General features: G+C 49.0%; 1 protein-coding gene across 1 annotated transcript in view; it reads right to left on the bottom strand.

Annotated features, from left to right (window-relative positions):
• Positions 1-543: 543 nt before the first annotated feature.
• The window catches only part of GSG1L (GSG1-like), a 336620-nt gene continuing 312458 nt past the window's right edge, over positions 544-24705 (bottom strand). The window contains exons 6-7 of the mRNA XM_006877058.1: positions 10398-10468; positions 544-641 (exon numbers count right to left, since the gene is read on the bottom strand). Coding sequence (XP_006877120.1) covers positions 544-641; positions 10398-10468 — 169 coding nt within the window. The remainder of the gene's footprint in view (positions 642-10397; positions 10469-24705) is intronic.

Below are 24705 nucleotides of genomic sequence, written 5' to 3'. Positions count from 1 at the left end.
ACACCCTAAGTGTCCAGCATTAGCTCAGCACACCCAGATTGCCTCAGGAGCCGACAGATGGGGCAGCTGGCAGCCCTGAGAGCCTTCACACACCGCAAGAAAACAGGTCAACAAGCATTTATTGAGCCCCTGCTGTGTGACCCCCGACCCCAGGGTGGCGGTTCAGCTGCCCCTCCTTCAGGAAGTCCCGCCCCCTGCCCCCCTCCCCCAGGCTCTGCACCTCTGGGCACCTCCTGGACTTCCTGGCGGGATGGTGGATGCCCAGGCCTTCCGTGGCTGCTGTCTGTGTCTCTCCTGGTGCCAGCTGCAGCCAACAGGGCTCCGCATGTGAGGGTGGCAGAGTCGGGGGTGCTGTCCAAAGGTGCTCAGTGTAGCCCTGTGTGTCCCTTCACCCCAGGGCTCTGAGACGCAGGCAGCCATCGGCAAGACAGGCCTGATGTCTCCCACACAGGTTGGCTGAGCTCACGGCACAAAGGCCAGATTTCCAGAGGCACCAGACTGCTGGTCTTGTGGCAGGGGAGTGGTGCCAGCGGCCACCTGAGGTCACACCCAGTGCCCGAGAACCCAGCACTGACGGTTCAGCTCTGGCGCTTCCTGCACAGAACTTCGGGGCCAGGAATCCCCCAGGTGTGGCTGATGTCCTGCCAAGAGACAAGGTGGTGAGTGTTGAGTCCACACTGCTTCACCCACAGCCACTTTCTCACACAGCCACACACTGACATCGACCATACTTAGCACCCCATGTAACCACTCACAGCCCTCCTGTCACCAACCCAAACCCACTCATCCTTCCTCACCTGTCAACATCGCAGTGCACCCACCTCCCCACATGGGCATCTACCTATAACCACCCACTCATCCACCATCTATCCACCCACCTGTTTTGCAACTGCTGACACATCCACTAACTCACCACCCTCTCTCTCTGTCCTCTAGCCTCTAACTCACCAACGTACCCACTCGACTCTCTCTATCCCAGCCTACAAACAAACCCAACAGTCACTCATCCTGGAGCGAACCATCTGCCGCCTACTTTCTAGTTATCCGCCCTCCATCAACCTTCCCCTCCGCTAACCCCCTAGTCCCCACCTACCCGTCCACGTATCCATCACTCAGCTGTCCCAGACATTCTGGAACCTCTTCCATCACTCACCCACCCAGTCAGGTTTCCCTGAGCTCCACTGTGTGCCCACACGTGTTCCACAGGAACTGTGGGAGGGTGACAAGTATGTTGAATCCCCCGACCCTAAGTCCTCACAGTGTGAGCAGGACTCAGAGCAGCTTCACGTCCCCTCCCTACCACCACCACTGTCCTAGTGGCCCGGGCAGCAGGAAGGGCTGAGGCGCCCCTGATTTAGAAGCTCACTCTCTGATGTTTCCCCGATGCCTGTCTTCAGTGTCTCCTCAAGGTCATTCCCATTTCCATGCTCCGGCCCCACCTAAAATGTCCTTCATCCTCTGTCCACCCAGTGCTCAAGAACCAGTTTAAATTTCACCTCCTAAAGGAAGCTGCCCTGAGGACTCCACTCCCTGACCCTAGGGTTCTCCCCACTCCAGGAGAACACTATGCCAGCTTCACCCCTTAGCCCTGGAGCCCTGAAACCACAGTGGGTGGAGGGTGGAGGTGGAGAGAGAAAAAGAAACACACAGGAGAGAGAAGACTGGCATGAGGGGGTGAAGTGGGGTGCAAATGAACACTTACTGAGCACTTGGAGCCCTCAACACCCCAGCAGATTCTACCCCTACAACAACCCCGTGAGGCAGTTGCTACCCATTTTACAGATGAGGGAACTGAAAAGCACACGTAGCTTGCCTTACGCGTCATAGCCATGTTGGAACTGCACTGATTTCTTTCAGATTCCGAACTTGAGCATTAAAAACATTTGTTTTGCACTGACTTGTTTTTCTGCTCTATGGCCTAGGGGATACTCAGACATACTTGTCCCACTCAAGGATCAGACAGGCTTTGCAGACAGTCCCTTGAGGTGGGAGTTCCAGCAAGGCTAGAAGAGCAGAAGATGGAGTGGCTACGTCGCTGCCGGGTCTATGTGCGTCCTTTGCTTTTTCCCACTGTAGTATTTTTATTGTTGGTGCTTTGTCAATTTTCCTTTTTTTTTAAATGGGGTGGGGTGCGAAACATTTTACAAACATTCTGGGATCATTTGGTCTTACAAGGAAAACATTTGTTTGGGCTCTAGTCACCGAAACCTTCTTTAGAAGCACTTGCTGCCAAAATAAAGGTGTTTGGGATTGTGTTTTGTGTTTTTTTTGTTTTAATCTACAAGCAAATATTTGGTGCACAAGAGAGCTCAACTGTTTTTGTAAAGAATTATTTAGAAGTGAGTGTAGCTGCTCCTGCAGGCAGAACCCTGGAGAGTTGGCTAGAACAGAGAGAAAGGAATCATGTGTCTTTAAGGAAGAAGAGAGGCCGGCTTCCCATCCTTATTCTACATTGGGTGAGACTGTGGAGGGCTGGGACTCTGTCCCCTCGCTGGTCTCTCAGGAGGTACTTGGGGCCCAGAGCCATTTCCACTGTTGAGGAACTCCGTCCGTCCTGATCACTGCTCAAGACATCCAACAGCCCACCAGCCAGAAAAAAATGCCTTTGTGCTGTACATTGGGGAAATCCCAATAAAATGTCTACTGGATCTCAGCAAATAATGACAACGGATGAAGTCAGTCAGAGGCAGCTGTTGCTAAGCTGTCGTCAACCGTTGCCATGGGGAACATGGGCTCACATTTCAAAATAAAATTTCCTGGCTTTTGGATGTTGGCAACCAGAGTGTTTAAAAAGTTTTGTGAGCCAAGCGGTACCTCTCAGGTCAGATTCAGCCCATGGGAGACCATCTGGGTGACCTTGGACTGTTCCAGCCTGCTTCTTCATTCCATGATGACAACTTTTTGTTTGTGCTGTCCACTTGTCTGCTTTTCTCTGGCCATTGAATCCCACATGGTTCTCAGATGTTCCCTCCTCTGGGAAGCCTTCCATCCTTCGTACTCCCCCCAAAACACTCTCTCTCTCTGTGCGCATCATCTTGTGGAAGATCTGCCAGCTCAGTGGCAGTTTTCATAGCTACCCTGGGGATTTCCTGTGGGCTAGGGGTAGCGGGGGGGGGGGGGGTCTGCTTCATTCAGAATCCTCAGCTCCCAGCATCTGGGTGGTCACCGAGCAAGTCTTGAGCTAACTTTCTTGATAAATCAAGAAACCATTGAAGAGGAGGAGGGGCTGAAGTCTGAGCATGGAGCTGCCTCCCTGTTCTTCTCTCAGCCTCTTCTCCTTTGGACTGTAGGCTCAGAAGGGAGGTGCCGGTTACTGTACTTAGAACTTCACAGTCAAAGGTTCAAAACCAGGTTCTACTACTTCAAAGCTGTGTGGTTTGTTTTTTAATGTTGTGTGACTTTTCACAAGTCACTTCAGCATTCTGAGCCTGCAAATAGATGTGAATTACAACAAAGTCCAACTTGTTAGTTCAGCAAACCCAACTGAAGAAGCCCCTTGCATAAGAAGCCCCCCTTATCTGACTTTAGATACTGATGCATAGACAACAACACAATTCCAGCGCCAGAAGGGCTCAATGAACTCCACACAGACGGGAAATCCAGGGCCGTTGGTGGGAAGGAATGTGTCCAAAGTCCCACGCAGAGAGTTGGTGACAGATGTTGTGTTCCCCTGGCGAGTCCCAGCTTCACAGAGCACCTCCCATAGGAAGATGTAACTCCTCTTCCATTCCTAATCCATATATCGAAGCAAACATATTTAATGTCCACCATCCTCCATTCTTGACTTCCTGGACCATCAGTGGAAAATCACAGAGCCACCAGATCCTGGGGCCCAGATCTTGGGTCTGTTGCACTGAATTAAACCACATCCATTGCTCCATCCATAATGAATTCAAGACCAAGAACACCAATGCCAATACCACAACAAACATGCAGATGGGAGACCAAAGCACTTATGAAGAGAAGGGATGTGGCCAGAGCCACGCTGCGGCTTCTAGAGTTAACTAGTGAGAATGGGCAGGCCCCGGGCCTGGGCAGGTGACTGGTCTGGGCACTCCTGACCCACAGGAGCCCAGCAGGGCACACAGAGCCAGGTCTTGCTATGAGGCAGCATCTTCTTCGATTCACCTTTGGATAGTTGGTCTTGAATGCCTATCAGAGCCTTCTGCCCGCCTGCCTAACCTGGAACCCTGTCCTCCAGGTAAGAGATGGGATGCCAGCAGCAAGAGAAATGATCAAGGTTGGCGAGGTGTTGGGCTTTGGATAGCCAGCAGATAGTGAAACCATCCTTCTGTTTGCTAACACGCCACAGCTTTAGAGCAGGCACCCGGACTACAATGCTCTGTAAATCTCTATCCCGAGGGGGCCCTGCAGGCACTGGAATATCTGGTAATAGCTGTTCATTTCTTTCCTCCACTCTTCCCTACTAATCTCGGCTTTAACTCATCACTTTACTTCTAGCTGAGTCTCTGGGTGACATCAATGGCTATATGTTGAGTTCTGAACCAAAAGGCTAGCCGTCTGAATCCACCACAGATGCTTCAGGGGAAAGGCCTGGCCATGTTTGGAAAGTTCTACGGAGCGATTTCTACTCTGACACACATGGGGTTGCCATGAGTCAGAACCAACATGCGACCACTGGTTTTGGTTTTATATTCCTAGTGTCTGGTATGATTGTAGGCACCATGTTTATAGTCCGTATCTGCTTAACAAATGAGTAACAGAAGATTCAAGAACAAAAGCAGATTTGTGCAGGAACCAAGTAGGTCAATCTTCTGGTCCCCCTTGGAACTACACTGTCTTAGTAGCTTGAATGGATCAGACCCCGTGGTCTTTTCCACACCCGGCATCAAGCTGGACCCACCAGGCTGGTGACTTCTCCCCAGAGCCACTGCCTCACTGTGCCCTTATTAAACATTTTCTGAGCACCTACTGTGACTCAAGCTCTCTATTGGGTGTGGAGACACCGGCCTGCTCTCTGGACACTCTCAGTCTAGAAAGGGAGAAAGGCACCTGACCACAGTAATCAGACCTGCAGCTCTTACTGCATGCTATTCGTACGTGATTCATTTAACCCTCAACAACACGAGTCAGGTGCCATTCCTATCCCCATTTTACAGATGAGGAAACTGAGGCCCAGTGCTAAGGTCTTACAGTTGGAATTTGAACCCTGGCAGCCTTACTCCAGCAGCCAGACTCATGACCACATTAAACTCCTGCCTCAGGACAAGAGGAGCAAAGATGTACATGATCACCTTTGCCATGGGTAAGGAGGGGCTGGCTGCCACCCAGAACACTTGAGCTGGGCTCTGAAAGCATTTAGGAAAGCACACAATTTCTGTGGGGGTTGTTGTTGTTGCTCAGTGCCATCAACTCAGTTCCAACTCACTCAAGTGAGCTGGAAACACCAACCTTTTTTTGGATCAAACTGCCTTTGCAGTCCAGCACATTACCTCACAGCATCGCAGCTTGTTTTTCACCGAACAAAGGAAGGAGCAGGTCACTTCAGGCAGAAATGAGCTTTTCTGCAGGTGTGAAAGCCCTAACAATGTTGGTGTTGGGGGAAGGCAAGAAGCCCATGCCTCTGGGAACTGGGGACAGACATCTGATAACACTTGTAAAAGGTGCTTTGTGTCAGGAGTAAACGGCCCAGCAGGCTCTCCCAGGGCCACAGGTTCATCACACACCAAGTTTGCCTTGTCAAACTCACAGGGACTGACTCCTGGGCCCCACCTGACACTGAGCAGCTGAATTCTCCAGATCTGTCTTTGAACCAGGGTCATGGGTGTTTCTTAGGCTCAGGTGAGATTGGGGCAGCGATGGCCTAAGAAACATGAGCAGAAGGGAGAATGTTTCAGACTGTGTGACCCAGGACAAGGAGCTTTGCTTGTTGGAAACCAAGCATCTTGTAAAATGGACATACCACTCAGTGTACTGACCTAAGGAGGCCCTGGTGGCGCGGTGGTTAAGAGCTCAGCTGCTGATGGAAGGTCAGTGGTTCAAACCCACCAGCCACTCCGAGGGTGCACACTGTGGCAGCGTACCCTGTATCCTATAGGGTCTATATGGGTCAGAATCAACGAGACACCAATAGCTTTGGTTTGGGGGAGGCCAGTGACTATGGCACACAAGGCGCCTGTCCTCAGCAAATGTCCATTTAAGGGGAAAGACTACAACAAATGAGTGATCAGAGAAGGTTTCAGAGGGTGAAGAAGGAACAAAAGAAAGATGAAGCCAGGGCAGGAAGGCAAGAGAAGGGCTCCGTGGGACTGTGCGAGAGGTGAGGCTGAGAGCCAGCAGCTGAGTGGGTCATTTAGGAGCTTTACAGCTAATAGGGAGTAGGGAGACACAATCAAGTCTGTGTCCTTGGAGGATGGATTGGAGAGTTGACCCTCAAAGTAGCATTTTCAGTCTAGAAGTTGCTGAAGAGCTCTAGCCAGTAACGAAAGGTAAACCTGCTCCTGGCAATGGCTTCCGAGGGGCTTGCTGTTCAGAACATAGTCTGTGGGCCAGCAGCACCAGGTCCCACCTGGCACTCTCGGGCAGCCCCCGCTGCAGGACTGAGTCCTCCAGGCGATTCTGTGGCTAAAGCCACAAAGGGTCTTGGTTAGACCTGTCCAGGTTGTGCTCAGAGCAAGTTGGCATTGGTATTTGTTTCAGAAATATTGTCTGTTTCCATTTTAATAAAGAAAGCAACTAATCAAAATGCCATGTTGCTCTGGGCCCAGGAAAAGTCCTCACTGAAATTCTCCCTAGCAGACCTGTCTAGACAGCTCCCAGAAGTCAGCCTGGTGCCGGCCGAGTGACGAAACACCTGGCAAAGTCAAAGCCTTGTCTCTGGCATTGAACTTGACAGATGCAATCAGTTCCAAGGCCCACGACCCTTGAGAGGAAGATGCAGGCGCCTGTGCCTGTGGTAGCCTCGTCTCTGTCAAATGTCACTGGGGGATTCTGCAAGCTCCTTCCTTGCGGGTAAACACATGTGGCAGAATTCCTATCGCAGAAGCTCAAGAACAAGTCAGCCCCAAGCTTAGGTAACTGCTCACATACAAGTCAGTGGCTGCAAGAAAAAAAGGTTTAGCGCTCCTCTTGAGTACCTACTATGCGTCACGCTGTGTGAGCCTCTTGGGAGACACGTGAACAAAAATGACAGGTGCCTTAACTTAATGGAGGGGCAACAAAACAAAAACAGGCACAAGAGACAAAATGTGAAGGTCATTTGAAGCAGGTTAAATGCTTGGAAGGGACGAAAACATGGCAATGTGAGGGTGACTGAGGAAGTGGCCTTCCAGATGAGCCACACGAAGATTTAGGGGGAGTACATTCCAGGCAGAAGAAGCAGCACATGCAAAGGCCCTGTGACAAAGATGGGGTTTGTATGCTAGATGAAAAGAAAGGCCAGTGTGACTGAGGGGAGACTGGAGAGCAGGCTGGGGGGCTATGGGGCCAAAGTGGGAAGGGGGAGGGGAGTGAGCTCCATGCCAAACTGAGTTTCATCTCAGCGCAGTCTACTTGCCTCTCAGAACCTTAGTTTCTTCATCTGCATAATGAGGCTAAAACCTCCTGCCCGGCTGTCAGCCATCCACTATGATGGCAGCAAGGTGCTTAGCAAAGACCTGCACACAGCTAAGTGTCTAATAATGCAGTTCCCTGACATCCTCCTCCCCCGTCCTCCTGCTGGAGAGTCAGCCCATCAGAGAACTGAGCAGCTGCTGGTGTAGAAATATTGCAAAACTCATCCAGGCATTTCCACAAAATATTTTCTTGGCCGAAAACCCACGAGCAGCTAAGAGGCCACATGCTGGAGACAAGCTCATTTCCCTGGATGGGCTGATCAAACTGCTATCCTAGACTGAGTCCAAGACCACGCCCAATGGGCCACGTGTGCTCCCGACCTGCCCAAGCCTGGCTATGGAACGTGCCTAGCAGGTAGACTGACATTGAGTGGTTTAAACTGCCCAGTGCTTAGGATGTGGGCTCTAGTGCCAGACGGACTGCATTCAAATCCAAGCTCTGCCACTTCCCAGCTGTGTAATGTTGGGCAAGCCATGTAACTTTCCTGGGCCTCAGTATCTCTATCTGTGAAATGGAGCGCCATGGTGCTATAGGATAAGCACCGGACTATGGACCATAAGGCTGGCAGTAGGAGCCCACTAGTCGCTCTGATGGAGAAAGATGAGACTTTCCGCTCCTGCAAAGATTTACAGCCTCAGAAACTCTATACAGTGTCACTATGAGTCAGAACCGACTCGACAGCACTTAACGATTTAAGATTAAACATTAAGGCCTTGGAACATACGTAAGCACGAGACATGGTGGAACTGAGTTAGTCTTGGCTGTTTTCGTAATCAAGTCCAGGAACCATCATTATAGCTGTTGAGTCTCTACCAAACTCCCCTGCTAAAGCACCCCTTTTACACTGTCTGCCTTCTGCGCCACCCCCTACCCAAGCCAGATAAGGTGCCCCCTCTCTGCTGTGACTTCCTGAGCTGGCCTGCAGTACAATGAAGGCTTAGGGCTTGGAGCTCTCCAAGGCTGAGTGACATCCCTTGTTCATGTCCAGCTTCCCAGGACTTGGCTCAGAGAAACTGGTAGAATCTTTGGTAACGATTTGTTCAATCAATGAACGGCCACCGAATCGGCCAACTTTAGGATGCGCAGACGCTGTGATGAGTACATGGGACCCTTCATACTGGTGCCGCAGTCACCTTGGGCTGTCTCCCTCAGCTCTAACAGAGTTAACTCAGGCCCATCCCTGCAAACGCCTCGGGAGCTCATTGAAAGCACGTGGCTGTTGAGGCTGAGGCTTCTTCCTTTCCTAGAGACCAGGATCCAGAAGCTCTGTGGGGCCAGCTAGCATCCTCTGCTGCTCCCTTCCACAGCAGGACTCCAGCCCCACACATCCTTCCCTGAAGGTCCTTCAGCCCCCTGGCTTCCGCCATCTCTATTCCCATCCCCTGGCTCCCCACCCATGTCTTGTAGACAAGTGCCACACTCACATACCCATCACTGCCCCTGTCCACAGTCCACTAGCCCTCCCAGCTCCCCAGCTGTCCCCTAGACAAGCCCAGAGGACGTGTTTCCATCCTGGGTCTGGGGCTCACTCTGCACAAAGCCAGGGTTCTCCTTTCTCCACCCCTCTCCCTGCCTCAGACTCTTCAAGCCCTCTTTGGTGATCTGCTCCCTCTGCAAAACCTGGGGCAGGAATTCCCCAGACACCTCCATCCTGTGTTCCTGACTCTTTCCTCCAAGAAGTCACTGGGCACAAAGCAATGGCAGCATTTAAAGGGCTCTCTGGGCTCGTGCCCCCCTCCTGTTTTCTCATCCTTTCTCCTGTTCCACTGGTCTCCTCTAAGCTCCTCTTCCTATCATCCTCTCCCTTGGGGCAAAGCTGTTTCTCCTTCAGATACTGCAATGGGTAGGACAGGATTTGGAGCCAGTGTTCAGGCCCCTGGCTTGGGCTCCCCTTTGGCAGGTCTACGGAAGCAGTCCCTGAGGGGATTCTAGTGTAGGCCACACATTGTGGAGGGGCAGGGAGCTGGCCAGGAAAGGTGTTAACCCCGAGGGCAACTGACTCTTGACCCTGCAGTGACCCACCCCCCCCCAAGGGGTGAGGGAGCTGAGCTGGGGTATCTAGAAGCCATGTCTGTGGGTGGAGGGTACAGATGCTGGCAGCTAGAGGGCTGAGAAATCTGGGCTAAGACCTGGCAGCCTCTGCTATGGCTACTCTGCCAATGACTAGTTAAGCTGGTTGACCTTAGGCAACTTACTGCACCTCTCTGAGCCTAACTTCCTCATGTGCAAAATGTGGGCATGGGTCCTGGCTGCGGGAACTGAGGTCAGGGGAGTTATGAACTCAGGCCTGGAAAGCATTTGGGGTGGGGAAAGGTGTGTGTGTGGCAGGGAGACACCTGGTGGTCATTCAGCTGGCCCAGCTGAGCTCTGACAGGGTAACTTCACTCTTCCGCTGGCTCTAGCCTTTTCTCTGCTTTTACCTCCCGACCTCCCGTTTGCTTTCTGGTTAAGATTTGTTTTGCTAGTGGGTATGATAGATTCTGTTTTGGGGTCTCTGTCACCATGAAGCATGTAAACTCAATGCATTCTAGATGGCCAGAAGCACAAACCAATCTTGCCCACTGTCACCTTCTAGCTTGGAAATGTTCTCCCTACAGACCTACAAGTCTGGCCTGGACTCAAGCTGCGGTTTGTCTGCTCTCTTGTTGGTCATCATCTCCCTCCCACACCATCCCAACTTCCTTCGTGAAGCCCTGACACCAGCCTGTTTCCCCATCTGGAACGTGTGTCCATGGGAAGGCAGGCCACATTGGGAGGTTGGCCTGGCTTATCCCCAGGGACTCTTGCTCCTCAGACCAGGCCCTTGTGACGAAGCCACTTACGGGTGGGGTATCTTTCATGGCGGCAGTCCAAGCGCAGGTCCTCCTCCTCGTTCCCACCCCCCTTCTCGATCCTGTAAGGAAAGAAAGACAGCCAGTGAGAAGCAGGCAGCTGAGCTAGCACAGAGCCAGGAAGGGAGAACGCATAGTCCCTTCCCCTTTGGAGAACAATTTGCAAAGCAACTTTCTACCCACCGCCCCAGGGGATCTTTACCACAAGCCTATGAGGGTGACATTATTTCCACTTTACTGGGGCATTGGGAGGTGATGTGAACAAACCAAAGACACAAAACAGGGATGCAAAGTCATGTATGCTCAGAAAGATACTCAACTATGAGCAAATGGTAAATTACTACAGAATATGTACAGCTTGATCCCACTGAAAACTATATACTGATATACACAAAGTTATTTGGCAAGATACATACCAAAAAGCTAATGGCGATTGTCTAGATAATGAAAACATTGTTGGTGGTGGTTGTTAAGTATCAAGTCTGTTCCAACTCATGGCGACACTGTATACGGTTTCCGAGGAGCTGCTGGTGAGTTTGAACTGATGACCTTATGGTTCAAACTGACCAATGGAAATATCAGGGATTAAATCTAGAACCTTTTTTTTTTTGCTTAACTTTAAAATTTGGGGGGACAACCGACTTTTAAAAAATGACTGTGTTATTGCTGAGATTGTTGTTGTTGTTGTTAAGTTGTCGAGTCGACTCTAACTCATAACAACCCTGTATAGGATTTCTGAAAGCAGTTGATGGGTTTGAACCCCTGACCGTGTGGTTCACAGTCCAGTGCTGATCCTACAGCACCACAACAGGAATTTCTACAGTTCCAACAGTTTCTACGTGTACCATTTAGTGATACTGAAAACATTCTTTGATTTGTTGCCACCCTACTCTCCCTCCTTTTCTGTGTCATTAACAAAATGTACCGCTTCTTAACATTCCTCAAAGTTCAAGTTGTGGTTGTCACTTTGATCCCATAGTGAGAGTTTTTTAAAGAGTATAATGGGTAAGGTAGGCTTTTTTTTTTTAAACCAGAGAAGCTAAACTATTATTTGATTTGAAGAAGACTTAGGGGATAGTTTTGGTTTAAAGTTTAAAGACTTTCTCCTGACAATAGTTTCAGGTACTCATCCAATCTCCATGGCTTAAGAAGTCTAGAGTCTACAAGGATCTGAAATTCAGTTCCACATTTCCCCACTTTTAATCAGGATTCTGTCATAGAATCGTTGATCAATATTTTCAGTAATGATGATGTTGTTGTTATGTGCCGTGGAGTTGGTTCCGACTCATAGCGACCCTGTACAGGGTTTCCGAGGCTGTAAATCTTTACGGGAGCAGAAAGCCTCACCTTTCTCCCACGGAAAAGCTGGTAGTTTCGAACTGCTGACGTTAAGGTTCACAGCCCGATTCGTAACCACTATGCTACCAGTCTCGTTGCAAAGGAGGCAGTTGTTCATGGAGCCAGTTAGCCAGACATTCCACTTCCTCTTCCTGTCTCTAACTCTCCTTCCTCCTCTGTTACACCAGAAACCAACTGTTGTGTCTTAGATAGCTGCTTGCAAGCTTTTGATAGAGGCACTAGATACTCCTCAACAAACTGGGTAGTAGAAACAGGGAGCACTAAAAATGTTAAGCCAATTAACCATGACCCTAAACCTTCAAACCAAGGAACCAAATCCTATGAGGTATTTGGTTATACATAAGCATCCTCAGCAGCTATAATTTTTTTTGGCGTGTGTGTGTGGGGGTCATTGTAAAAATATATTCTAAAGACAATTCTCCGTATTAAACAAGGGGGGGGGGGGGGGGGGGTCATTGTAAAAATATATTCTAAAGACAATTCTCCGTATTAAACAAAATTCTGTTCTTCTGACTTCTGGCACAGTGATCTTTCCCCACCAAAAGCCACAAGCTTTGCAGGTGTGGTTTCCTTCTCTCGTATCTTAAGACTCCCACTGCCACAGGGAGCTGCCTCTACTGGCATGGTGGAGGATGGTGAACATGGATTGGAGACAGAGAATACCACTCTTGGTCAAGGTAATGTAGAGAGGAGGCAACTGCATACTCCTTCACACAACTCTAGGTCTAGATCCTCACTCTGACCCCACCTACAACCCAGATAAATTTCAGAGCTCCACATGACCCAGCCCAAAGGCATACCACATTTACAGAAACACACAGCGTAGCCCCTAAAGGCAAGGTAATTCCTGTCATTATTGTATCTGCTAAAGAGCACTGCGAGTGCTCCAAGTCACAATCTCCAGCTACACTGCTTGGCGATTCCCTCCATTCCTCACTTTGTCTTTTACATGCCTGAGGCTGTCCTGAATCCATTCCCTCCCCTTGTCTCCCTCTGTGTGTTCCCCAAATTCTTCTTTTTCTCCATTCTTACTTCTATTGCTATTCCTTTTACACATGCAAGTCTCAGTGCCTTCCATACCTGTCTGATTCCTCCCACCACCTCTTATTCCGAATTGTATACGGATATTTAGAAACCTGGGGTTGGGAAAGAGACAGAGGGATTTGTTAAGCCACAAGGAAGCGATGTTAGGAATGTCCTCAGCAGAAGGGAGAGAAGCACTCATACAGTGATCGTTTTGGTACCCTGAAGTCATTCACTTGTTCTCGAGGGCCTATTTATTCTGTGTAGTGTGCAACAGATGCTGTGTAACGAACAGACATGTCGATTTCATTGTCTTCCCTCAGAAAGCTTTCGGTCTCCTAACAAAGACAAGCTTACACACAAGTCAGAAAATGACAGGCATTGAATAAAACCACCCAGTTGTCTGAAGCAAAGCACTAGGCCCATGCTTCTCAGAAAACAGATTCTAGGGCAGCTCCTGTTTACAAAGATCTCCTGTGGCCTCCGTGGCAACATAAAGGATTGTACACTTGTGTTCCAGGAAGGCAGACTGTAGCTCAACACAAGGGAGGATGTCATTGTCATTGTCGTTTCTGACTTTTCATGAAAACGACTTTGTTTTTTTTCCTGATGACACAGGTTTGTTGGAAAAAACAAAACAAAACAAAAACCAACAACAACAACTAACGCCACATAGAGAAAAGGAAACTCACCCTCTGACCACATCTCTACGAATGGCGTCTCCACTAAGGTCTTTGGTGTTTACCATGTTAGAATTGCTGTTGTTGTCAAGTGCCATGGAGTTGGTTCCAACTCATAGTGACCCTGTAGAAGGTTTCCAAGTGTGGCTAGTGAGTTTGAACCGCTGACCTTGCAGTACAAATGACACCACACCAGGACTCTTGATATGAATTGCCTTAATTAAGCATACTCTTGTACAGATCTCTTACTTACCACAAATTTCCAACATCTTTCTGTATCATCATATCTAGGTCTCACTCATCTTTTTTTCAGAGTTGTAAGAGAAAGAATTATCAATAGACATTTGGTTGTTGACCAGATTTTTCTTTCTTCCAAGCAATGTTGTGAGAAACATCCTTTCATCGGTACCTAACAAGATGGTGCGTTCCCATCACCAGAAGTGCCCCCAGAAGAGGCTGGAATGTCACTAATCATGGAGATTTTACTAAATTCAAACACTGGCAGAGAGACTGGGCCAGATAAGGAAGTCTCAGCCTCATGTTGGAATACCAGCTGCCCAGCCATATCCGGTCATCTTTGGGCCAATAGCTTCCACCCCACCACGCAGTGGTCCTCCCACATCCGCCAGCACCGCACAGTCTTAACCTTGAACTCATTCTCTGATCCGCTGCAGTATCCCAATTCTCATGGCTCCCTTCTTATCTTCCTTGGGACCTTATACTGCACACCCTCTTGGACTCTCCTGGGAGCCTCAGATGTGAGAAGAGGACCTCCTGAGCCAAGGAGAAAACCAGCCTAGCCTGCCATGACCCATCTCCTCCCCTCTCCAGTCACCCAGCTGGTGCTGAGAAGCCAAGTTCAGCAGGTATCAAGTGACACCTACCACTTACTGAGAATCTACCATGGGCCAGACCTCATGCTAGATTTGGAGGCCACAGGGATGACTCTGATGCCATAGAGATGCTTTGTTTTACACAAAGTCAAATAATCCCCACTTAACATGCTAAACTTTAACTAAGGCTGAGGTCTCTGAACCTGCAAACTGTTCTGAAAACGTCCAGATAGTAAATCTCAGGTTCCGCAGGCCATAACTTCTCACTCTGCCTTTGTAGTTGGAATGCCGCCGCGGACACTATTGGAATCAGATAGATAGGTCAGTAGTGTCAAGAAGAAAGGTCTGGAAGTCAACTTCCAAAAAGAAGCAATTGGAGACCTCACGGAGCACAGTTCTACTGACACACGGGGTCGCCAGGAGTCTGCGTCAACTCAATGACAACTGGTTACTTATTTACACTGACTGATGGTGGGCTGGATTTGGCCCTGTTCTGTCTGGCCCAGGGGTTTTCAACCTTAGCTGCACATTGAGATCACAGGGAGAGTTTTACAAAAAGACCCCAGGTGATTTGAACGTGCAGCCAGGGTTGAGGACCACTTTTCATACGAAGTGACCCCTGAGCTGCATCTTGAACTGCTCATGTCTCCAAGAAGGTGCTGAGATCCAGTTTGATGCACTGCTGTTCTGAGAAGATCTGCTTCCCTTGGCCACACTCACCCCATTCACCAGTGAAAACAACAGGCCAGTTGGATCTTGGCAGCCATCTGGTGAGTGGCTAAGACTTGACAGCGGATATGGGTGAGGAGGGGTAATGCCCATTTGTGGGGCTGAGGGTGTCAGACAGCAGTGCCTACGGGTAGGAAACACACTGAGGACAGGGGATGCTTAGGGCGTGAGTGAAAGCCTAGCTCTGCAGCCATGAGGAAGCTGGTAGAGCAGGGCTGGGGAACCTTTTGTCTGCCAAAATTTATAGCATCATTTGTGGGCTATACAATATGACCAACTTAAAAATTAAGTCTGTTATATTTGGGCAAACATTTAATTAACTCATCCCTAATGTGATGGCTTGAACTGCAGTTGCCATGGCAGGCCCAGACCAAATGATTTCGCAGGCCTTATACAGACGCACTCTTGGTGTGGAACTGGAGGATCCGCACTGGACTGAACCACAAGGTCAGCAGTTCAAACCAACCAGCTGTTCCTCAGAAATCCTATACAGGGTTACTATGAGTCAGAACTGACTTGATGTCACTTCACAATAATATGGCCTGTGGGCCGGAAGTTCCCCACCCTATGCTAGACTTTAGTTGATCACAGGCAGGGGGACCTTATACCATACACAGGATGACTCTGAGTTCCTGTTTAAGCAAAGCGCAAAATGGGCAGAATCGTGGTTGTTTCTGTCCATTCCTGTCTAGTCAGCTCTGACTCATGGCGGCCTTAAGTAGAACAGCATGAAACGTTGCCTGATCCTGTGCCATGCTCGAGATTGTTTGCACATTCGATTCCATTGTGACTATTGTGTCAACCCATTGTACTATGGATTTCCCTCATCTTCAATGACCAAACATGATGTCCTCCCTAGCTGTTGGTCTTTCCGAATGATGTGACCGAAGTAAGCAAGATAAAGTCTCGCCATCCTTGATTCTAAAAAGCATTTCAGTTGCATTTCTTCTAAGATCAATTTGTTCCTTTATTTGGCAGCCCACAATATATTTGATATTCTTTGCCAACACCACAATTCGAATGTATCAATTCTTTTGTCACCTTTGCCACTGTCCAGCTTTTGCACACACAGAAGGCTTTTAAAAAGACCTGGGTCAGGAACACCTTAGTCATCAAAGGGACATCTCTGCTTTTTTAAAACTTTGCAGCAGCAGATTTGGCCAATGCAAATTTGCTTTCTTGATTGCAACCTCCACGGTGGGGGTAGTGCTCATTATAACAGTCTCCCCCCACTCCGACCCCCCCACAGAGAGCCTGGTGTAGGCCAGGGCTCAGACCTGCTCATTAGCATTACTTGATTGTCTTCCCCAGCCAACTCTCAGGGTTCTACTAATCTCAAAGTCCAGCCCAGTTGGTGGCACAAAGAATTTCAAGAAACTTAGAAAGGAAGGAATATAGAAGGAAGAAAGGGAACAAGGAAATGGAGAAAGAACCTGAGGTGAAGTGCTCTCAGAAGGGGAGTCAGCCAGGGGCTGTCCAAGGACCCTACTAGCTCTGTTAGGACAGGGACAACTGCAAATGTCGCTGGGGAACAATTTACTGTGATTTGAACTGTAATTCCCTGAAGGAAATATTATGTGTTTCCTGAAAAGGCTTTAAAAAAAAAAAAAAAAGGTAGTGTATCCACATAAGTGCCTTGGGGAGTCATGGTGTGATGCTTGGTATTAAGCTTGGTATTAAGTGGGTCTCGGCAGGCAGCCAGGGGGTCAGGCACTCCCCAAGCTCTGTTCACTCTCTGTGTGCCCACCCCCCCACCCCCCAGTATCAAGCCTCTCTCTGTGAAGGGCTGGGGCCTTGGCTCCACCACTTACCAGCTCTGTGTGTCTGACCACATCCCTTATGCTTTCTGAGTGGTTTCCTCACATGGCATTACTCCCCCGACTCATGACGACCCTGCGCCTAACTGGACAAAACGCTGCCTGATCCTGTGTCCGGATTTGAATTGGACAGTTGTGATTCACACGCTTTTCACTGGCTGATTCTCAGAAGTAGCTAGTCTTCGCCTGCTCAGCATCCTAACAATGTTGCAAGATTCCCCTGACAGAGGAGTGGTGACTATGGACAAGACACACTGACCTGGGATTGAACCTGTGACTCCCTCGTGGAAGGCACAAGTGCTACTGCTGGACCCCACTGCCCTTTCCTCCTAATGACCACACTTAGGGGTGGTGTAAGGATTCAGTGAACTAATATATGGACAGTTCCTTTTATTTAGAGTGCTCAGAAACTTACTCAGCACATTGTAGGTGCTCAACAATTAGTTTACTTTTATTTAGAGTGCTCAGAAACTTACTCAGCACATTGTAGGTGCTCAACAATTAGTTTACTGTCATTGTTGGTCTTAGTTTCCTGGGGTTGCCATGGAAAAAAAAGTAGTGACTTTAAACAACAGAAATTCGTGTCTCCCAATTCTGGAGGCTAGAAGTCCAAACCAGGGTATCGGCTGTGTTGCTTCCTTCGGAGCACTTTGGGACACAGTTTGTTCCCTGACTCCCTGCTAGCTCCTGCTAGCTCCTGGCCCATCCTTGTCATTTCTTGGTTAACATCTGCCTGCACAATCAGTGGATCGTTGTCCTTCTGTCTAATTCTTCATGTCTGCTCTCCTCTTTGGTACTCCAGATGCCCTATGTCATACCTTAGGATAACACCTTCCAAGACCTTATTTCAAATAAGGTCACAACCACAGGTACCAGGGGCTAGGACTTCAAAACACCTTTTGAGGGGGGACACAATTACTCTATAATGTTACTGTTGTTGTCATCATCTTCCTGCTCTTTGGGGGCTTTTTAAATATGTCACTTTGTGGCTCCATATTCAGCTCCACCTCCTGATTTCCATGGTTGTTGTTGTTAAGTGCCGTCAAGTCGGTTCCAACTCATAGCGATCTGTATAGGGCTTCTGAGGAGCAGCTGGTGGGTTTGAACTGCCAACCTAGTGGTCCACAGTCCAGTGCTGATCCTACAGAGCCACACCAGGAGTCCATATAATATATTCTTTTAATATATTCATCATTCTGTCTTCCAGTACACACACCCCCTTTCTGCCTTCCAGTCATTTAGACCGGAATGGACTGTGTAGTGGCTTCAGAAAGGGGACGCTTTGGATGAAACAGAAAAAGACTTCCAAGAATGGAAACCTCTGGATTAGGGCAGAGGGAGCACAGTCTTCTGCTCTGGATGACACAGATCACCCCAAACTGGAGACAGGAAAGTCAGCAGGAAGACTATAGTTAAGCAAGAGTTGGTGAGGTGGTGTTCCTGGAGAGAACCAACAGCAGAAACACCTGCTCAGACATTGTTTAAGCCCTTGTTATCTTGGCGGTTTATACCAATTCAAACCTATATCCCAACCAATAAAGTAGCTCATCACAGAGGCACCATCATATTCCCGTTTTTAAGATACGCTGACAACTTGCCCAAAGCTTAATGTGGTATGCTAACAAGCTGGCTTTCCAAAAGAAAGAAAAAAAAAGATTAATAAGAGTTTATCAAATTCCTTGATGCAAATGCCCCCAGCATGATTGACGTGAAGAGACCACACACATTGGACACATGCCTTTGAATACAAAGCTGGGAGGAGGTACAAACCATGGGCCCCATAAGCCCATGCGAGATGGCTCACACACACCCCGACACTGGCTGATGCAGAGCTGGGACTTGAACTTAGGTTGAACTGTCCCTGGAGCATGGCTTGTTTCCACTGCTCCCTGTAGAACCCTTGGCAGCTGGAGGAGTTTCCAGCCCCAGCCGGAATCAGCCTGGGTTGTGAGGTCCTAATGGAGGCTGAGGTGAGAACCCACCCAGCTCTGGCTCTCCCAGAACTGCCAGCAGCTGTGCCCACATCACTACACCAAGTAACCCATCTCGGGGGCAGGGGTGCAGGGCAGGTGACAGAGCAGAGAGACAAGAGGGTGCAACGGAAGTGATGTCTAGTCTCCTACATAATTCCAGGGCCCAGTGTGTCCACTGCAAGCTGCACATCAGCAGCCAAGGGCAGACTGCTCTTCAGGCCCTGTCTCCCAGCATGCCGCCCACCCCAAAGCCAGTCCCCATCTCTCCCTGGACCCCGACTGGCTTCCATTTCCACGATCAGCAGCCACTGCCTGGTGCTGCAAAAAAAAAAAATCTATGTACTGTGCTTCTCAAACTGCCTTCATGTCCAATCTACCGTGAACTGATGCTTTTGTAAAATACAAAAGTGGGTTACTAGGAAATGAAATGGGGGAAAAAACACCCATGCAAGCACCAAGCTTGGATGTCCCAGCAATGCCAACTGGCTACAAATGTTTCCATCTTCAGATCATCGTGGGTGTCCAAAAAGACACTGGTCCAGGGGCAACACTAGTCTAGAGGACCTGCTTCTTTCCCTCTCCTGTGTGGCCACATCCCCAAGACCAGGACTGGACCTGCTCTCTCCTGAAACTCTGCACAGAGCTCCTCAGACTTTAAGGTGCTCACAAGTCACTTGGGGAGTTTCTTGAAATGTAGATTGTGAGTTGGTACATGCGGCATTTCTGACAAGCTCCAGGTGAAGCTGAGGCTGATGGTGGGCAGACCACATCAGAGGAACCCTTGGCTTCAGATGTGTGTCAGATTTCAAGCCAGCCATCCTCCATGTGACTATCTGGTGGGTCCAGCTTCTAGTCTCCTTCCCGCAAGCCCTGGCTACAAACTGACATCATCAGTGAGCCAAGAGTTAAAGTTAAGCAAGAGTTGGTGAGGTGATGTCCCCAGCGAGGTGACAATAGCAGAGCACCTGCTCAGACGTTGTTTAAACCCTTGCTATCTTGGCTATTTATAAACATTCAAACCGATATCCCAACCAATAAAGAGCTCATCACCAGGTCACCATCATATTCCTGTTTTACAGATGGGCAAATTAAATCTAAGATAGGCTAGCAACTTGCACAAAGTTTAATGTGGTATGCTAACAAGCTGGCTTTCCAAAAAAAAAGAAAGATGAGCAGAGTTTGTCAATTTCCTCGGTGCAAACACCCAGCATGAATGACCTGAAGCGAGCACATACTGGTGCCGCTGGGACCAAGGACGGCCTCCTGCCTCCCATCACTTATTTTTCCATCCAGGTAGTGGGTACTTAGTGGGAGAGGTGGGTGTTCAGGGCATGGATGTCCATCCCAAGTAACCCTTTCATGCCCCCTTGATATTTCCATCTCCAGGACTACTGCATACTCTTTGCCTTCCTTGTACGCAGGTGTTGCTCAGCAGTGTGTGTGATGGTGTGAACACGTGTGAGGCCCCACAAGCTCCACGGTGCCATCTCTCATCTCTGGGTGCGGTGCCTTTCTCAGAATAAACAGCAGTTTCAAAAGATCCTAACAGAGAGTGATGGTGTGCGAGGCCTTACTGAGAAGTAACATTCCCACAGTGAAAACAGACAGGAGTGTCGGAGCTGTGATTGAACACGCTGTACAGGTAGCTAGGAAACTGTTGCGAAGGACAAAGAACACATGGATTTTCAACCATCAATTTACAATGGGATGGACCAGGGAACTAGAAAGAATTCCAGCCAAGAAATAACAAAACCAGCAAATGAAGAGCCCTTAACAGCTCATCAGAAATGCTACTCCAACACACATGGGAATAGATGGTTTTTTAAAAAAAAGTTTTCTCTTCATTTTATGAATACAGCATGGTGCTTTAGGATAAGCAAGGTAGTCTAAATCATAAGGTTGTCGGTTCAAACTCACCAGCCACTCCTGGGAAACCCCACGCAAGGACACTATTAGTCAGAATCAACTTGACGGCACTTAACATCAATAGCAACATGTTCCTAATAGGAGTCCTGGTGTGGCGCTGGACTGCTAACTGCAGGGTCAGCAGTTCAAACCCACTAGCTGCTCCTTGGAAACCCTATACAGGGACCCCATGAGTTGGGACTGACTCAATGGCACCTAACAGCAACAAATAGCCATAATAGGGTCCTGGTGTGCCACTGTAGGGTACGCACTGGACTGCAGGGATAGTTGGAACTGCAAAGATTGGCAGTTCAAATTCACCCGCTGCTCCACGGAAACCTATACAGGGTCACTACGAGTTGGAACCGACTCAGTGGCACTTAACAACAATAACACAGTCCTAATAAAAGTCCTAGGATAAGCACTTAACTGCTAACTGCATGGATGTAGCTTCAAACTCACCAGCTGCTCTTTGGAAATCCAACACAGGGCCGATATGAGTCAGAACTGATTCCACAGCACTTTAACAACAATAATATAGTTATACTAAAAAAATATTGGGGAAAAATCAGAGAAAAATATACAGTTATCCTCAGTGACAACGCCTTTATGAGTAGCTTAGTTTCTTGTCTCTCCTTCTCCAAACATGTTGACTCATAGCAACCCTACGCGCCACAGAATGAACCATCCTCACAATCGTTACCATTGATTCTAAAAAGAGACACCCAGACGTTAGCATCTTGAGACAATGTTCAGAGCTGCACGGGTTAGAAATATTTGCTTGGAAATACAAATAATCATTAGTGTTAGTGAATCCTCCACCCCCAACTCACCTTCACTAGCCTCTAAGAGGGGTCCCTACCCCAAGCACTCTGCAAACAATGAGAACATCTTAGACTTGGTTTGTCTGACAAGTCCCTGCACTCCCCAGGCTGGGACACAGAGACGGAACAGTGAGCAGTCACAGAAGTGGGGAAGCCGAGGTGTGGGGAACAAGGTCATGCAAGTGAGGCCCCGGCAGCTTCTGGAGGGCAGAGGTCATCTCATGCCACTGTTCAGGGACACAACCAAGGAGCTCCTTCAGAGAGGTCCTTCTCTCTGCTGCTTGTCACTCTCGCGGTCAGCCTATTATTGGAAATGACAAGGTAAGTGGGCAGGGGTCCTTGTCCTTGTGGAACTTACATGAACAAAGGATAGGTTCTGTGAGGAGGGTAGGCAGAGATATGAGGGGGATTTGGTCAAATTAGGAATGAAGTCTGAGTAAGACCTTGAGGACAGGTATTGACAAGTTGGAGGAAGCTCCCCAGGCAGAAAAGTGAAAGGTCAGAGGTGACAAGAGAGCCAGGAGTCTGGCTCATCTGGGCCCCAAGGCAGGCCAAATGGGCGTGGGGGTAAGACCAGGTGAGGTCTCAGAGGTTGCGCTGGCATTTTAGAGGAAAGATGGGGAGTGTTACCGTGACCACATGTGCATAGACAGACCTTCTGGTGTTGTCAGAGATCTTTGGGAGGAGAGGGCTGTGGGAAGAGCACTTAGGGAGGTTGATGAAGGAGGTTGTTGGATTCACCCAGGAGGGAGCTGGTAAAGCCATAGACTGGGTGACGAAGGGTGGGAATACTCAGCCAATGTGCGAGAAGCTGACACGTGCCGGTCAGTCAGGGAGCAATTCAGACCTCCGGCTGGTACGGCAGGGCTGCTGATGGGGCGAGACCCTGAAATGTGACTGGGCTTGCATGAGTAACAGGCAGGAGCTCAGTCTTGGACATACTGATCTGAGGTGCCTTAGAGGGACATGAGATGGGCAGACGGGAGTGGATTCTGTGGATGTGGGGTCCCTGGTATGTGCATGGCCATGGAGGCTGTGGACTTGGGAGGTCATGTAGACCAAGAAGAGAAAGGGGCTGAACGGGGGCTCTGGGAGCATCAGTGCCAGCCAAATGGAGGAGGAGGAGGAGGACCAGGTGGGGCCAATGCTGTAAAGGAAGCAGAAAGGAGCGGTCTGAGTGGATCCTGGGCGTTAAGGGGACTGATGCAGGAGGGGGTCTGTGTGGGCGCTGGGGCTCCTGGGAGCTGATTTGGTGGTGTGAGGGGTGGAAGCCAGATTGGAGTGGGCTGTAAAGTGAGTGGGAAGTGAGGAAGTGGAGACAAGTCCTTCGAACCGTTTCCCTACAACTGACAGGAGCGAGAACGAGCTGGGGGTGTGGGTCAGTGTGCCACCTCGTGTACGCAGTAGGGTGAGACAGCCACATCCACCTCCCTGATGGGGACCAGGCTGCTTAAAGACTGCCTCGAAGCCCTGTGCAGTCTGGCTGTAAGCATGGAGCCTTCAGGAGGACTTCCTCTCTCTTTAAAAAGTAAATTCACTCCCTGGGTGGTACATTTGGCTGCTAACTGAAAGGTAGGAGGTTCATGTCCACTGGAGGAGCCTCACAAGAAAAGCCTGGTGAAAAATCAGTCTTTGACAACTCCCGTGGAGCACAGTTCTACTCTGATATAGATGGGGTCGCCATGTTTCAAGTTTATTTGATGGCAACTGGTTTTTAATATCCAAATAACTGCTACCACCACCAACCACCCCACAGACACTGGGAGGATAAAAGAAATGAGACTCAGCCTCTCTCCCAACTGTCGACTGCCATTCAAACTCTACTCAAGTCACACCAAATGGCTAAGTGTTTCCTGAATACACTTGGTTTTCTCCCTCCAGGTCTTGCTCACTCTGTTCACTGTGCTGGAGTGCTCTTGCTCCCTGACAGTCAAGTCGGTGTGATAAACACTTCACATGATTTTAAAACGTGGTTCGAGTCCCTTCCTCTTCCTCCCCACACCCTGGGTGGGACTCATGCCTCTTGCCTTGCAGCTACCTCTCAGTGACACCCACAAGGGCAGTCACAACACTTAGGGCACCCACACATATCTGACTCCTCCACTGAGCTAAACCAGGGGACTTCAGGGAACAGACTCTTAACACTAGAGCCAACCACTCCTCTGGTCTGATAAGGGCTGTCCTGCATACACACAAACCCAGCATGGTCAGATCCTTGCCTTTTTATGAGAAATTGAAAACTATGATTTTTAACATGAAATCTGAGTTTAACAACTCAGCCCCAAATTAAGAATGTAAAAACTATCAATGGGTCAAACAAAGTATATCTTCAGGCAGGATTCTCCAAGGGCCTGCCGCATGCAATGTGATCCTTCACCAGGTAGGGGGCGCCCTGCAGGTTTCTCCAAGGACCTCTCGTGCTCAGTGTGACCCTTCCTCAGACAGGGGGCGCTCTGCAGGATTCTCCAAGGGCCTCCTGTGTGCAGAATATACAGGATATACAGAGATAGATCTCTAAGGAATGCAAGAGTGGTGCTCTCCTGACCCAATGCCAGAAATGTAATTGTGTCATCTCAAGTAATCCTCACACTGAAGAACAGGCATCAGGCCATTTTCCAGCCAGGAAAGCTGAAGCTCAGAGAGGAACAGTGACTTACCTGAGAACTCACAGCTAGTAACAGGACTCATTCTAACCCTGACCTACTTCTTTCAGGTCTCCTTAAGTACCTGGTTGTAATTACCAATGTAAGGTGCTGGGACTGAGTGGAGACTGGTGGTACACACGGGAAAGAGGCTAGCAAGTGAACAAATAATGCCCGAGATCTGGTCACTGGGGTGTGGGGTGTTCTCTGAGCCTTTTGCTCCCCCATGCGCCACCACATGAGACTGAAAGCTAGTTCAGTTGGGACTGAATTCCTTCCAGAGTCCCGTCCAACAGGTTTCATTTTCACCCACATGTTGCTAATCCAGACCTGAGCATTAAGTATTCAAGAAAGCCAAGATCTGCAAATATTGTCTTTTATTCTGTAGTTTCTGATCTGTCCCCCAGGGAGACTCAATTAAGGTGATGGTATTTTCAATAACCTCATATGCATGTGAAAGCTGGACAGTGAATAAGGAAGACTGTAGAAGAATTGATGCTTTTGAGTTATGGTG

Source organism: Chrysochloris asiatica, unplaced genomic scaffold, assembly GCF_000296735.1.
Source record: "Chrysochloris asiatica unplaced genomic scaffold, ChrAsi1.0 scaffold00440, whole genome shotgun sequence".
Lineage (NCBI taxonomy): Eukaryota > Metazoa > Chordata > Mammalia > Afrosoricida > Chrysochloridae > Chrysochloris > Chrysochloris asiatica.
The sequence above is the reverse complement of the archived record's forward strand: the minus strand, read 5'-3'. Positions and strand labels throughout refer to the sequence as shown.